Here is a 16,803-nt window from a genome sequence, read left to right as displayed (position 1 = left end):
AGCTGAAGGCTGCATGTAGTAAAGCATGAGGAGATGAGTAGATTGATATATAGTTTAAAGGGGTTAACCCACCAAAAATATTTTACAGCTTTCAAACCAGCACCTGGATCTGAATATTTTTGTAATTAAATGTACTTAGCATAGCCACCGAGTTATTCAATAAAATGCATGTGAATAGCGCCACCTGCTGTTTGTTATTTTTCTTATTTCTTTGACCTGCTCACTGAGATGGCTGCACATGCTCAGTTTCATCCTTCAACTGCCTCCTGAGCTGTGATAGGGAGAGCTGAGACACGCCCCCTGAGCTGCAGTAGAATAGACACTCCCCTAGAGCTGCCATATTGATATAAATCTAACAGAGCAATGAATGGGAAGATCTCTGGATCCATGTGAGGTACAGGGCTGGTACTATATGATGTCTAATTTTCATTTTTTACATTTAGTCATGGGATAACCTCTTTAATGAGAAAAATTCGGTATAACTTGTAGTTTATTCATTTATACCTGTGCTCATTCTGGGCTTTGAAGTCAAGGAGTTAAATACGTTTTTAAGGTAAACATATTTCCATATCATTTAAAAAAAATCCTGACATCCTGCATTTTAGATTTATGATAGACTGACACTTGTTGTCCTGAAGATATCACCTTTCAAGAGTCATTCTATTAGTATCATAGGCAGGATTACAATGGCGGGTAGCATCTACAGTATATATAATTACACAGGATCCATCATTTACAATGGCGATAGTCACAGCTCCTGACCACTACACAGGTCACAGAGCATTACTACAACACTCTGCCATAGAAGTTGCTGAGTTAGCTCCAGACTACACGTCCTTATGGCCCATGTGGCTACTGTAAAGCATATCTGAAAATGCAGTCTCAAAATAAAAACAGATTAAAAACAGATACTTACCGTATTTTTCTAATCAGTATAAGAACTATAGATGATTAAGTCACTGTAAGTAAAAAGCTACAGTGATTGAGGAAGTCTTTAGATAATGATAAGTAAATCTACACCTACACAAAGACTCTCCCCTTTGTTTTATTGACTTCAAGACCGGAAACTGAAGCCTATCTTCAGAACTTCTTACAAAGTTTTAATAAGCCTTGTCCTACACAGTAATTTAAATGTCAGTCCAAAAAAGTAGTGGGTGGTAAGAAACAGTTTCAGTATAAAACCATTTTCTTTTCCTACTATGCTTGGAAAAACATGTCTGTGATCCTGTCAGCCATAATGTCACCACCATTTCTGGAGACATAAGGAAATATTTATGCATACATGAAGCAACCAAATCATGGTCTTGTGAAGGTTTACACTGAAGAAATATATTGCATGGAAACTCTAGGAATTTTGCTATTAATCAACACAGAGTTTTAGATCATCGATCTAAATCTCTGCTCTTCCTATGCTTGGGAGTCCAGTGGGTAGCCCTCGTCTGCAGAAAAGTGTGGCAAAATGTTTAAAAATAATGGTCAGTATCAGTGATTGACAGTTATCTCTGCATGCACACTCATACAGGAAAGGCTGTCAATCCCTGAGTAGGCCCTACTGAGGGATTGACAGCCTTTCCTGTATGAGTGTGCATGCAGAGATAACTGTCAATCACTGATACTGACCATTATTTTTAAACATTTTGCCACACTTTTCTGCAGACGAGCTGTCATTTTCAATGTGACAGGTTTCCTTTAAGAAGTCATTTTTATTATATATGAGAATATAGGAGTAAAGATAGTGTTATATGGCTTATAAAGACTGTACCGTAGTGCAATGATTGATGATCATTTGGTTGGTGTTTGTTATCTTTTATGTTTATGTATTCTTTCTTCAGATTTTATTCCAGTTCTTTAATATATTTTCTGTTTCATTTCATGTCCATCTTTAGAAAGTTGTGGTTTTTAGCTTCCAGTAGACAGGATACCAACATAATTTTATGGCAGAACAGACCACATCTAAATCAGCACATTTGGCCTTCCCTCCTAACCCCAGAAAATTTTGTCTAGTAACTAAAACTTGAAAACAGGGTGAATTGTGAAATGTAAAATGGTCAAAAATAGAAAAGTTTACTGGTAAAAGAGACACAGAGTAGCTCATGAAATTATGAGCGTATTGTAGATATACACATTTCCTTCAGTCCTGAAGCATTTTCCTTGACACGATACTGTGATATGGTCCCTTTACCCGATAAACAAGCGTTTTGCTCATTCATCAGGTAATCGGCGGTGCATTTGCACAGCAAGATGAATGCTAACCACCGTTACTAGTAACACTGGTTAGCGATGATCGTTTCAATTGTTGGCCAGTATAAAGGGCCCATTAGCCTCGAAATTTGTGTTTGAGTTCACATGTCTATAGATAACGTATGTTTATCAGCCCTATTTTCAGCACCAGAGCCACTCCGGAATTAGTATTCGGTGTTGACCAAAGTAGATTCTAAAGTGTCCCAAGGGCCAGGACTGACAGTGGTTAGCTGTAATCAATGTGGAAACCTGACAGTGAGTGTTTGGTCAGTGATTTCCATCAGTGATGTTCAGCCAAAACCAGGTGCAGGTCAGAAACGCAGAACAAGTGCTGATCTTTCCATTCTACCTTATCTATGGAGGCTCCATTCCAGGTTTTGGTTTAAAAAATCACTGATGGAAATCACTGAAGTGTGAACTAGGACTAGGTCTTACATTTCCCTGCAACGCCACCACAGGAGAAATTAAGCATTACAAAAATCCAATGAAATCAATGGGTTGCCTGTGTAATACAGGACAAGACAGATCCTCCAGACCAAGAGACTCTCTTTGTAACTGCTCTCCACTCTGACCAAGGCATGAGGAACCTGAACAGAAAACTCTCCCTTCACTATTAACTCAGAATCGCATAATAGGGGGAATGGAAATGGTTTTGAAAAGTGGACAACCCCTTTAACCATATTAGAGCTAAAGTGAAGGTGGGCACATCTGTATTTTTATATCTCCCATGCTTGCCCTGCAGACCTGTTGGATGTATTGTGGGTCTTTTTTTAGTGTAGCCACTTAAATTTGAATAGTTGTGAAAATACTATCTTTCCAATGATATTGCTGCAAAAAGAGAAATATCTTGCTTGGTCTCCTACAGTTTCTACATCTTTAATGTGTTAGACCTGCCCAAGTCTAGGAGCAGAACTTTAGTGTGAGGCTTCAGGGCCCAAAAGTATTTTCTATGACATATGACAACTCTTCTCATATGTGGCAGAAGGGTCTTTGGGCAACCTCAAACCCCAGGGCACTTATGCAACTGTAACTTCTGCACAACCTATGATAAAACCTCTGTTTGGAAGCAACAACCCATCAGCAGAAATTAATGCGCTGTAGGCCTGTAAATAAGTTTGTATTCAAGAGGACAAACCTAAAACCAGAATCTTTTCCATAAGAAAAAGACACCTATCTGCTGACAGCTGTTTTGGGGTCTTTACATCTCATCAGTGCAGAGCATGGTAATCTCTTTAGGTCCCTTGCAGACGAGCGTGTCCGGATGCGTTGCGTCTGCCATCAGGGAAAATTGTGCGAGTAGGTACGCAATTGCAGTCAATTTTGACTGCGATTGTGTTCCGATGTTCAGTTTTTATCGCGCAGGTGCAATGCGTTTTGCACACGTGTGATAAAAAACTGACTGTGGTACAAAGACCCGAACTCAGACTTCTTCACTGAGGTTCGGGTTTGGGATCAGTGTTCTGTATTTTTTATTATTTTCTATTATGATATGGTTATAATGAAAAATAATAGCTTTAATTCAGAATCCTAAGTAAAAGGTCAATTGTGGGTTTAAAAAAATAATATAAAATGTAACTCACTTCATCCACTGCATCGCGCAGCCGGGTTCGTCTTCTTTCTTCCTCTTCTTGCAGGACCTGGCTGGAAAAGTAGCTTTGGTGACGTCATCGCGCTCGTGATGTCAGCGCAGGTCCTGCTGAATGAAGATAGAAGAACCTTCTATCTTCATTCAGCAGGACCTGCGCTGACGTCACCGCGCTCACCACATGCTGAGCGCGATGACCTAAGCGAAGGTCCTTTTGCATGTCCTGAAAGAAGAAGCAAGAAGAGGATGCCGGCTGCGCAATCAATTGGAACAGGTTCACATTTTAGTAAGCATTCTGTATTAAGAATGATATTATTTTCCATTATAACCATGGTATAAGGGAAAATAAAATATACAGAACACTTAACCCAAACCCGAACTTCGGTGAAGAAGTCTAGGTTCGGGTCTGGGTACTACAGTCAGTTTTTTATCACGCGCGTGCAAAACGCATTGCATCCGCACGATAAAAACTGAACATCAGAGCGCAATCGCAGTCAAAACTGACCACAATTGCATACCTACTCGCTTCATTTTCCCTGATCGCAGACGCAACGCATCCGGACCTAATCCGGACACGCTCATCTGCAAGGGGCCTTAGGCCTGTCACTGATGAGTAGTGCATGTAATCAGACTACTGTCCATTCTTGTCACAAGCTACACTACTACCATTGAGGTGATTAGAATGATTGCTTCTAGATAGTTCATCCATGTTGCCTTATGTGCCTTATTATCTCCTCGTTGCGTTTTCTTATAAATATTTGCTCTTCATGGAACATTCACAAAGGTTAATGGTTACTAACAGAGTGACAAGCGAGGACAGTGATCTAGACCTTGGTGACAGAAACAAAGAGTACATGGCGGCTGAGAGGTTGTCTTGCTGATAGATGCATCTGCTATCCCTGATAATGGCTTTATTATATTTGCATGTGGAAAGTTAGCGCAGGTCGCTACAAGAAATGTGCGTTGTAATGTTAGCTAGATGAGCTAGTCTTGGTATGACTAGGTATTGATGCAACAGGAAATATGAAGGTGGAGGAGTGCAAAGTTACCTTATGTACAAGGAAATGAATCAGACAGCAATTATAAGCTCTTGTCTGTCACTCTCAGTCAGCCTATACCGATACGTTAGAGAATGGCATAAATAATTCCCTATTGTATAACTTAACATTGGCCTTGCTCCCTGTGCAAACCTAATAATACGATTCTAGAGATTTCAAGAAATGTAAATGATTCCATGTTATTTATCATGAGACCATAAATTGCTACATTAATAAAGGAAGACATGAATATAAGATATTGGAAGGGTTAGGCTGCTTTCACACTTGCGGCAAAGCTAATCTAGCTTGTTCTGACCGAAAACAGCCTGCCGGGGTTCTTCCGGATCCAGTATAGCTGGATAGTGCTGCATGCCCTCCAGACCTCATTGACTATAATGGGATCCAGCAGGGATCTGATCGATCCCTAGCATAAATCACAGGATTCAGCCAGACAAAAATCACTGCACTCATCACTTCTTGTCCGGCCGAATCCCATCTTTTATAGCGGGGACTACAAACATTACCATAATAGAAATAATATACATCTTTATTGTCAGACCAGTACCTATGTGTGTACAGTTGTAGCATATTAGGAACCATTCAATGGAAAAGTTTGTATTTGTGTTTTCTTGTGTATTTAAAGGGGTTTTCCAAGAATACGGATGACCCATCCTCTGGATTTGATCCGACACCCAGGACCCCCACTGATTAGCTGTTCGAAAAGGCAGCAACACTCACAGTAGATCTACGGCCTTCTCGCTGTTTTCCCTAGACGACATGTTCTCAAAAGTGAAATCTAAATCAAATCGGTACTTGTTGAGACTGCCCTTTGCTTTCAAAACAGCAGCAGTTCTTCTAGGTAAAGTTGCATGCAGCTTTTGAAGTAACTCGGCAGGGAGGTTGTTCCAAACATCATGCAATACCATCAGGGAGGCATCTAATTGCAGCAGGGAAATGACCCTAAACGTACATTGTCATTAAGCTGTCCCACAGCGCTCTGATCTCAACATCATCTGTCTAGGGCTATACGAAGAGACAGAAGGATTTGAGCAAGCCTACATCCACAGAAGATCTGTGGTTAGTTCTCCAAGATGTTTGTAACAACCTGCCTGAAGAGTTCCTTCAAAAACTGTGCACAAGTGTACCTAGAAGAACTGGTGCTGTTTTGAAGGTAAAAGGAGGTCACAACAAATATTTGATTTACATTTCTTTTTAGTTTTTACTCACTTAGCATTTTGTTAATTGATAAAAAGAAACTATTAACACGTCTATATTTAAAAAAAAAAAAAAAACATTTTTACTTTGCATTACTAGACTAGAGGAGTCCAATGATATAGCAGTACCAGTTACAACATATACAGACGTGGACAAAATTGTTGGTACCCTTTGGTCAATGAAAGAAAAAGTCACAATGGTCACAGAAATAACTTTAATCTGACAAAAGTAATAATAAATTAAAATTCTATAAATGTTAACCAATGAAAGTCAGACATTGTTTTTCAACCATGCTTCAACAGAATTATGTAAAAAAATAAACTCATGAAACAGGCATGGACAAAAATGATGGTACCCCTAGAAAACACAGAACATAATGTGACCAAAGGGACATGTTAATTCAAGGTGTGTCCACTAATTAGCATCACAGGTGTCTACAACCTTGTAATCAGCCATTGGGCCTATATATATGGCTCCAGGTAATCACTGTGTTGTTTGGTGATATGGTGTGTACCACACTCGACATGGACCAGAGGAAGCAAAGGAAAGAGCTGTCTCAAGAGATCAGAAAGAAAATTATAGACAAGCATGTTAAAGGTAAAGGCTATAAGACCATCTCCAAGCAACTAGATGTTCCTGTGAGTACAGTTGCACATATTATTCATAAGTTTAAGATCCATGGGACTGTAGCCAACCTCCCTGGACGTGGCCGCAGGAGGAAAATTGATGACAAATCTAAGAGACGGATAATCCGAATGGTAACAAAAGAGCCTAGAAAGACTTCTAAAGAGATTCAAGGTGAACTTCATGCTCAAGGAACATCAGTGTCAGATCGCACCATCCGTCGTTGTTTGAGCCAAAGTGGACTACATGGGAGACGACCAAGGAGGACACCATTGTTGAAAACGAATCATAAAAAAGCAAGACTGGAATATGCCAAACTACATGTTGACAAGCCACAAAGCTTCTGGGAGAATGTCCTGTGGACAGATGAGACAAAAATCGAAGTTTTTGCCAAGGCACATCAGCTGTATGTTCACAGACGAAAAAATGAAGCATATCAAGAAAAGAACACTGTCCCTACTGTGAAACATGGAGGAGGCTCTGTTATGTTCTGGGGCTGCTTTGCTGCGTCTGGCACAGGGTGTCTTGAATCTGTGCAGGGTACAATGAAATCTCAAGACTATCAAGGAATTCTAGAGAGAAATGTACTAGCCAGTGTCAGAAAGCTTGGTCTCAGTCGCAGGTCATGGGTCTTGCAACAGGACAATGACCCAAAACACACCGCTAAAAACACCCAAGAATGGCTAAGAGGAAAAAATTGGACTATTCTAAAGTGGCCTTCTATGAGCCCTGACCTCAATCCTATTGAGCATCTTTGGAAGGAGCTGAAACATGCAGTCTGGAAAAGGCACCCTTCAAACCGGACACAACTGGAGCAGTTTGCTCATGAGGAGTGGGCCAAAATACCTGCTGAGAGGTGCAGATGTCTCATTGACAGTTACAGGAAGCGTTTGATTGCAGTGATTGCCTCAAAAGGTTGCGCAACAAAATATTAAGTTAGGGGTACCATCATTTTTGTCCATGCCTGTTTCATGAGTTTATTTTTTTACATAATTCTGTTGAAGCATGGTTGAAAAACAATGTCTGACTTTCATTGGTTAACATTTATAGAATTTTAATTTATTATTACTTTTGTCAGATTAAAGTTATTTCTGTGACCATTGTGACTTTTTCTTTCATTGACCAAAGGGTACCAACAATTTTGTCCACGTCTGTAGGTTACCAGCCAGCAAAAAGTACTTCCGTTCAATCTCAATGTTGCATAAGGTACAATAACCCCTCAAAAAAAGCCAACTCATGGAAATCACATAAACCTACAAGAAACTGATTCTTTAAATGGCCATATGTATAAAAATAACAATAATCTTTATTAAATGAGTCACAATAATATAAAAAGATGAAAAACACAACCACTAAAGTGCAGTACCGCGCGTTTCAGCAAAACATCTTCTGGGGGTGCGAAGAAACGAGCGCCAGGGTGTGCGGTCCTTCTGCGGTTGACAGTAACAGCATGGGTTACCTTTGTCTCATTGTATGGTTTTGCTCCCCCTTCTGTGTGAGGGGTATTTGGATTTTTTTTTCATCAGTTTTATGTTTTGTTTTGGTGAACTGTATCTGGCACTAGGCACTTTAAACTTATGGTCCATAGATATGTCTGAGAATTATATACAGTATGGTGTTTATATCGACCCCACACAGTTCTTATATGTGACATAATTATTTATTTACCTCTTGTCCCTCAGTGGTACCGCACTTTAGTGGTTGTGTTTTTCATCTTTTTATATTATTGTGACTTATTTAATAAATATTATTGTTATTTTTATACATATAGCCATTTAAAGACTACTTCTTGTAGGTTTATGTGATATAGCAGTACCAGTACACTGCTCTGAAAGACGTGGTTGTGGCTGTGCTCACCTGAAAGGATGTCACAGTAGGAAGCACAAACTGGGGCTGGGAACTCAGCACCAATAACAACAATGAAATCATTAAAAAAAAAAGCTTCATGAATAAGGACTTAACCACAGGGGTCTGAAATGCGTAGAAGCTGTTAATGGATATTGAATTTTAACCTGTACTAAGAAAATAAAGACTGTAACTTTTTGGAGAAGCTGGACATTTTTTTTAATTTATTTTATTGCAGTACACTGCTCTGTATTGGGAAACCATATAGGTTTACGTGTACATAAGAACCATATACTGTAAACTGTATACTGTTTTAGAAAGCATTCTCACTTTGCAGCATTTTTTCTACACGTTTGCATTGCACAGTACTGGATATGTGTGTATATGTGTGTGTGTGTGTGTGTATATATATATATATATATATATATATATATATATATATATATATGGATCCAGAAAAACGGGCGGCACACCAAAGGATAAAAGTAAGTGAACCTTTATTCACCCAGGTGGTGCAACGTTTCGGCTCTGCACTTGAGCCTTTTTCAAAAAAAGGCTCAAGTGCAGAGCCGAAACGTTGCACCACCTGGGTGAATAAAGGTTCACTTACTTTTATCCTTTGGAGTGCCGCCCGTTTTTCTGGATCTATACATTGGGGTAAGAAGCCTATTCCCCTTGGGACGTGCACCCTACCTCTATTTGGTTTTGTACCAGTGCCGCCATTTTTCCTTGATTTTTATATATATATATATATATATATATATATGTATACCGTCCATATTTATTCTCCTTTTAGGCAGTGAAAGGGTGAAAAAAAGGTCATTTCCAGCTGTGATTCTGGTTCTTTAGAGATGCCAGTTCAATAACTGAGTCTCTGTATACACACGGTTATCTATAAACTTCCTGTGTAGCCCAAGCAGCTGTGCAAAACACGCATTTCTAGTGAAGGATACAGGCTTCAGACTTATTGCATGAGGACGGGAAAGAATTAACTAATGACTTGGCCTTTAATAATGTTGTATAGTGGACATAGAGGGTCAAAATAGCTGTCTTAGGCTACTTTCACACTTGCGTTCGGGGCTCCGCTTGTGAGCTCCGTTTGAAGGCTCTCACAAGCGGACCCGAACGCTTCCGTCCAGCCCTAATGCATTCTGAGTGGATGCGGATCCGCTCAGAATGCATCAGTCTGGCAGCGTTTGGGCTCCGCTCCGCTCAGCAGGCGGACACCTGAACGCTACTTGAAGCGTTCTGGTGTCCGCCTGGCCGCGCGGAGGCAAACGGATCCGTCCAGACTTACAATGTAAGTCATGGGGATGGATCTGTTTGAATATGACACACTATGGCTCAATTTTCAAACGGATCCGTCCCCCATTGACTTTCAATGTAAAGTCTGGACGGATCCGTCTGAGGCTACTTTCACACTTAGAATTTTTTTTACAATATAATGCAGACGGATCCGTTCTGAACGGATCCACCGTCTGCATTATATGAGCGGATCCGTCTCAGACGGATCCCCTCTGAACGCAAGTGTGAAAGTAGCCTTAAGCTGGGTATACTCAAAAAATTTTTTTTAAAATGATCGTCTAAAATGGACATTTATTCACCATGAAATTTAGCAACAGGACTACTTACAGTTGTATTATTACGTCTTTACCTGCATAACCTTTTGTAGGTAAATCTACAATATCTGTAATATGTGTTTTTCTGTAAATATATAATATATATTATCTTTACAACCATTGACATAGACCATTATCAACAAGTTACACAACAGTCTCGGGTTATGGCCTTCTGTGGAGGAAAACTGTACCCCAGGAGACCTCCTACATTAATAATGTGTTCACCTTTGTCATGCTTCTCATCCAGTTACCATTTCTTTCTGTTTAACACTTAAGGGATCAAAGTTCGTTCTCTGTCAAGTCATAATGATTATTAGTAGAGAAAGGGAATATTACAATTCAGTGTGCTCCGTGTTACTTATTTTACTGGACCTCTGACAGGTTTTAGTTGGTACACTAAACTGTGCTAGCTTTAGAACCCAGATTATTTCTTGGGATATAGATCTTAAAAGTGCTTACTTACTTTAAAATGGTTACAAAGTCTAGACCGTTCCTATGATTGCAGTCTGGCAGTGTAGTCTGGACCTGCCCCTATAACAGTACTCAGGTTACGTAGTTTTGACCTCCACTAATACAGCAGTCTGATTATGTCATCTGGACCATCCCCTGCAGTCTTTTTATGTAGTCTGGACCTCTACTAATACAGCAGTCTGGTTATTTAGTCTGGACCGCCCCCTATAACAGCACTCAGGTTATTTAGTCTGGACCTCCACTAATACAGCCCCTTGGTTATGTAGTCTGGACCTCCCCTAATATAGCAGTCTGTTTATATTGCCTGGACCTCCACTAATACAGCAGTCTGGTTATGTAGTATGGACCCCCCCCCCCCCATAACAGCACTCAGGTTATTTAGTCTTGACCTTCACTAATACAGCACTTTGGTTATGTAGTCTGGACCTCCCCTGATACAGCAGTCTGTTTATATTGCCTGGACCTCCACTAATACAGCAGTCTGGTTATGTAGTCCGGACCACCCCATATAACAGCACTCGGGTTATTTAGGTTGGACCTCCACTAATACAGCACTTTGGTTATGTAGTCTGGACCTCCCCTGATACAGCAGTCTGTTTATATTGCCTGGACCTCCACTAATACAGCAGTCTGGTTATGTAGCCTGGTGCAGTGTGACAGAGTATTTTGTACCATGCCCTATAACAGCAGTCTACTTCTATAATTGTGGGCCTACATCTGTAACAGCATTCTGGCTGTATAGTCTGGACCTCCCCCTATAATAGCTGAATGTTTGGATGGTAAGGACCTTCCCTTTGCAGCATCCTGGATTTGTATTCTGAGGCGTCCACTATAACAGCAATCTTTCTATCTCAACCAAATAATTTTTCTTACTTTGGTATATTTCCCAGTTGCTTAACTTCATGTATTCCCTTACAGTTTGCTTGGGAAATGAAAACAAGTTGACACAAATGAGCACAGTTGAAGATCACTACAACTCTATGATGCGAATGTACAATGGATGCCAGGTTGTACTTGGAAATCTGGAAATCACCCACTTAAAACGGGGTCATGACCTATCTTTCGTACGGGTATGTTACTGAAACTCTTCTATTCAATTCAGTGATGTTCGCATTTCTTTTATTTAAATGCTATTGTCAATGGGTCATAGCTCTGAAGCTGGCCATACCCATTAAACTGTGGTCAGCTGAACCAGGCAATTTCTGTATGACCAGCCAATCATCTAATTTGTACAGGTGCATCTCAATAAATTAAAATATCATCAAAAAGTTAATTTATTTCAGTAATTTAATTCAAAAAGTGAAACTCAGATATTCTATAGATTCATTATACACAGAGTGATCTATTTCAAGCGTTTATTTATTTTAATGTTGATGATTATGGCTTATAGCTAATGACAACCTAAAAGAAAATTACAATATTATATAAGACCAATTTAAAAAATGAGTTTTAATACAGAAATGTTGGTCTACTGAAAAGTAAGTACAGGATATCCCCTCAATACTTGGTGGAGGCTCCTTTTGAATGAATTACTGCATCAATGCGGTGTGGCATGGGGACAATCAGCCTGTGAAACTGCAGAGGGGTTATGAAAGCCCAGGTTGCTTTGATAGCGGTCTTCAGCTCGTCTGCATTGTTGGGTCTGGTGTCTCTCATCTTCCTCCTAACAGTACCCCACAGATTGTGTATGGGGTTTAGGTCAGGCGAGTGGCTGGCCAATCAAACACAATGATACTGTGGTTATTAAACCAGGTATTTGCACTTTTGGCAGTGTGGGCAGGTGCCAAGTCCTGCTGGAAAATGAAATTAGCATCTCCATAAGGCTTGTCAGCAGAGGGAAGTATGAGGTGCTCTAAAATTTCCTGGTAAACAGTTGGGCTGACATTGGACTTGATATAACACAGTGGACCAACACCAGCAGTTTGACATGGCTCCCCAAACCATCACTGACTGTGGAAACTTCATAATGGACCTTAAGCAACTTGGATTGTGTGCCTCTCCACTTCCTCCAGACTCTGGGACCTTGATTTCCAAATGACATGCAAAATTTACTTTCATCTGAAAACAGGCCTTTGGACCACTGAGCAAGAGTGCAGTCCTTTTTCTCCTTAGCCCAGGTAAAACACCTCTGACGTTGTTTCTGGGTCATGTGTGGCATGACACATTTAAAGCGACAGTTGTAGCCCATGTCCTGCATACGTCTGTGTTTGGTGGCTCTTGAAGCACTGACTGCAGCCACAGTCCACCCCTTGTGAATTTGCCCCAAATACTTAAATTACCTTTTCTTGACAATCCTTTCAAGGTTACGGTTATCCCTGTCACTTGTTCACCTTTTTCTACCACATTTTTTCCTTCCACTCAACTTTCCATTAAAGCGAACCTTTCACCACATTTTCACTTTATAAACTATCAACAGTACCTTATAGATTATCTTGAGTGAGTAGTTATCCATGTTAGTCCCGCTCTCCTGCGCTGTTTATTCATAAAAAAATCTTCTTATAAAGTTCAAATTTCTTGCTCAAACAGTCACTGTAGACTTCAGTGATCACGTGGGGCACTTGGAGCCTGAAGATAGTGGAGCGCACGCACGGGAGTGAGAGAGCAGACAGGCAGGCATCGCGTACGGCGCATGCGCGATTCTGTTACATGGTCGCGCTTGTGTACGCCCGAAAGACGGGAACGAGAGGCGGACGGCGCATGCGCAGGATTCAGAGGCGCCGTCCCGGCGACTGAGCCGGCTGTCAATTAAAAGGCATAGAGGCGGAGTTAGGGCAGGGCCGGTACGGCCAGAGGAGAGGGAAGGGCTACCCCCTTGACTTGCTGCTTGACTGTTTGAGCAAGAAATTTGAACTTTATAAGAAGATTTTTTTATGAATAAACAGCGCAGGAGAGCGGGACTAACATGGATAACTACACACTGAAGATAATCTATAAGGTACTGTTGATAGTTTATAAAGTGAAAATGTGGTGAAAGGTTCGTTTTAGGGAACCTGTCATCAACTTTGTGCTGCCCATACTAACAGCAGCATAAAGTAGAGACAGGTGAGTTAATTTCAGGGGTGTCATTTAAAAGTTAAAAGTAAGTGGTTGCCAAAAACCAACATCACAATCATGGCAGACTGGGCCTGGAAAAGAGTCCCGGCCACCTGAGAAGAGTCATGGTTTTTCATAAATTCTTGCTCTCCCTGCCCACCTGCCGATGACTGACCGGCTTCTACCTAGTTTTCTCCCTAGGAGAGAACTGCCAGTCATGAGCAGATGGTGAGAGTGCAGGAAATTATGAATACCCATGACTCTTCTAAGGTAGATTTGACTCTTTTCAAGGCCTGTGCTGCAATGATTATGATGCTGGTACTCAGCAACCACTTACTTTTAGCTCATGAGTGACACACAGCTGAAATCAGAGCATCTGTCACTATTTTATGCTGCCCTCAGTTCAGTGAGATCAGCACAAGGTTGATGACAGGTTCCCTTTAAAATGCTTGGATATAGCACTCTGTGAACAGCCAGCTTTTTTTGGGCAGTTTTAGCTTACACACTATGTGCAAGATGTCAATGACTGTCTTCTGGACAACTGTCAAGTCATTCTTCCCCATGATTGTGTAGCATTCTGGACCAGACTAAGGGACTTTTGCAGGTTATCTGACTAGAGTGTGAAACCACAAGTCTACAATGTTAAACATTTTCACAATATTTGTATTTTCTGAGATATTGACATTTGGGTTTTCATTATCTGTAAGCCATAACCATCAACATTAAAAGAGATAAACACTTGAAATAGATCACTCTGTGTGTAATGAATCTATACTATTTGAGTATTACTTTTTTAACTGAATTACTGAAATTAACTTTTCAATGATATTCTAATTTATTGTGATGCACCTGTATTACAAGTCTGGCCAAATTTTAACCTGCCTGCTCCTTTTTTTCTCATGAGAAATCAGCCATAGGTAGAGATGACTGAAGTTATAAAAAATTAGTTTTGGTTGCTTCGCCTAATTTCACTAAGAAATGTAACGCATACCTTTGTATGTAGCTGGAGCAATGATGGGTTATGGCCGATTGCGCCGCCCTAGTCATTGAACTCCCTTAGATGCTGCGTTCATCGCTAACGGCGGCATCTGAGACTACAACTTAGGCCTTTCAGCGGTGTCAGGGTAAAAAAATAAAAATATTGGCCTATTTGCACGCAAATAGATAAGGTGAGTATGATTTTTTATTTTTCTTTACCGCCATTTCAGGAAAAATAAATTAGTTACCATGTCGCTGCAAATCAAATTTTTCCTGAAATTCAGATCGGTCAGTTCCTTTGGCTTCGATTTGCTAAACACTAGCCATAGGTGTTATACAATGGCTTATTACCCTCTCTCTGTTAAGTGTATGGGGAGGTCAGGAGAAATAGTGGTCGACCTACAGCTATAGCCACTGACACCCTTTAGTCAGTTTATTGGAAAGTGAAAGAAAACCAATGCAAATATCAGGAAAACATACAAACTCCATATTGATGTAGTTCTTGGTCGCATTCAAACCCCGGACCAAGGTCACAGTGTTAACCATTGAATTGCCATACTACCTGGACACACAGAAACAAGCAATACACAAAATGAGGAATACATGGACATGTTGGGTAAGAGATTCTCTTTCTGGCAGCTCTGTGCTAGTGGCTAATGGGTGAAAATGTGGATTCCCCTTATGTTAACTAAGAATTTAATAGCAGGTTATTTGAAAATGGGTTTGTAAACTAAACATGTAATATGATTTAGCCCAATGTTTAAAGTGCAGCCCTAATCGATCTGTGATATACCTCATACAGATTTATTATTGAGTTACATTTTATTGCTAAATTTCATTTTTCATGACTTGCATATAACTTGCTGCACATTTTACCTTGATTGTTACTTTATGTCCATGCAGGAAATACAAGAAGTTGGAGGATATGTTGTTATTGGTGTTAACACTGTTAAGATCGTTCCTCTGGTCAACCTTAGAATTATCCGAGGTAACAGTTTGTTTAAGAACGCTGCGCTCTCCGTAATTTCAAACTTCGCGGATAGGAATAAAAACCTTGGTTTGGAGCAGCTGCCTTTGAGAAATTTACAAGGTATGCAAGAAGGTTCCTTTAGATTAAGCCCACGCGGGATGTAATTTGTGGTGGAAAATTTGCTGCGGATTTTGCTGCTGATTTGCCACGTATTTCACGGGTGATATCTATAGCACAAACTGAAATGCTGCAGAATAAAACGCAGATCAGCTTGTATAGTACGTAGATGACATTTCTGCATGCAAATCTGCACTGGAAAATCTCTAGTGTTTCAGTCCCATGTGGACATACCCTTATTGTTCTATAATAAAGTATTAAGCACTCACTTCATTGATGATTTACATTTAATATTAAATCTTTTATCTATCTATCTATCTATCTATCTATCTATCTATCTATCTATCTATCCAAATCAAATTCAAATAAACTTTATTGGCAGGACTAAATATCAGTTTACTCATAAAGTGTTGTGTTTGAAATATGCCTTTAAATTACTATTTTTATAGAAATTCTTCATGGTGGAGTTTCCATAAGAAACAATCCAATGCTTTGCAACGTAGAGTCCATCAATTGGAAGGACATCGTTAATCCAAACCATCTAATTACTGTGGAAAATAGTACCCGTAAAAACTGTACGTATTCCTTTCAATAACTTGTGTAATCTCCTATTTCATCAATTTAGTGGATTGTCTTTCAATAACTAGTTATAGCTTAATTACGTAAAGGGTTTTTACCAGGATTTTTTAACTGATGACCTATTATTATTATTTATTTAAAAACTCCATTAATTCCATGGCGCTGTACATCAAGAGGGGGTTACACATGCTTAAAATGGTTTTCCAATATTTAACTACTGATAACCTATCCTCAGTATAAGTCATCAGTATCTGATCGGTGAGGGTCCAACACCCGGGACCCTCACCTATTAGCTGTTTGAGACTGTGCTCCTGGGTTCTCACAGCCGACTAACCACAGTGCCGTACATTATATAGAGGCTGTGCTTGGTATCGCGCTCAGCCCCATTCACTTCTATGGGGCTGAGCTACTCCTAGGCCATGTGATGGAGGAACGTGTTGTCACTGGCCTAGGGAAGGCTGAGATAAGGTCGCTGCATTACTGTCTTCT

General features: G+C 40.1%; 1 protein-coding gene across 1 annotated transcript in view; it reads left to right on the top strand.

The window, feature by feature from the left end:
- The window catches only part of EGFR (epidermal growth factor receptor), a 208,302-nt gene that overhangs the window by 107,195 nt on the left and 84,304 nt on the right, over positions 1-16,803 (top strand). Inside the window, exons 2-4 of the mRNA XM_044295282.1 lie at positions 11,556-11,707; positions 15,552-15,738; positions 16,185-16,310. Of these exons, the coding sequence (XP_044151217.1) occupies positions 11,556-11,707; positions 15,552-15,738; positions 16,185-16,310 (465 nt within the window). The remainder of the gene's footprint in view (positions 1-11,555; positions 11,708-15,551; positions 15,739-16,184; positions 16,311-16,803) is intronic.

This window comes from Bufo gargarizans, chromosome 5, assembly GCF_014858855.1.
Source record: "Bufo gargarizans isolate SCDJY-AF-19 chromosome 5, ASM1485885v1, whole genome shotgun sequence".
In the NCBI taxonomy this organism is placed as follows: Eukaryota; Metazoa; Chordata; class Amphibia; order Anura; family Bufonidae; genus Bufo; species Bufo gargarizans.
This window is presented reverse-complemented; position numbering and strand designations above follow the sequence as displayed.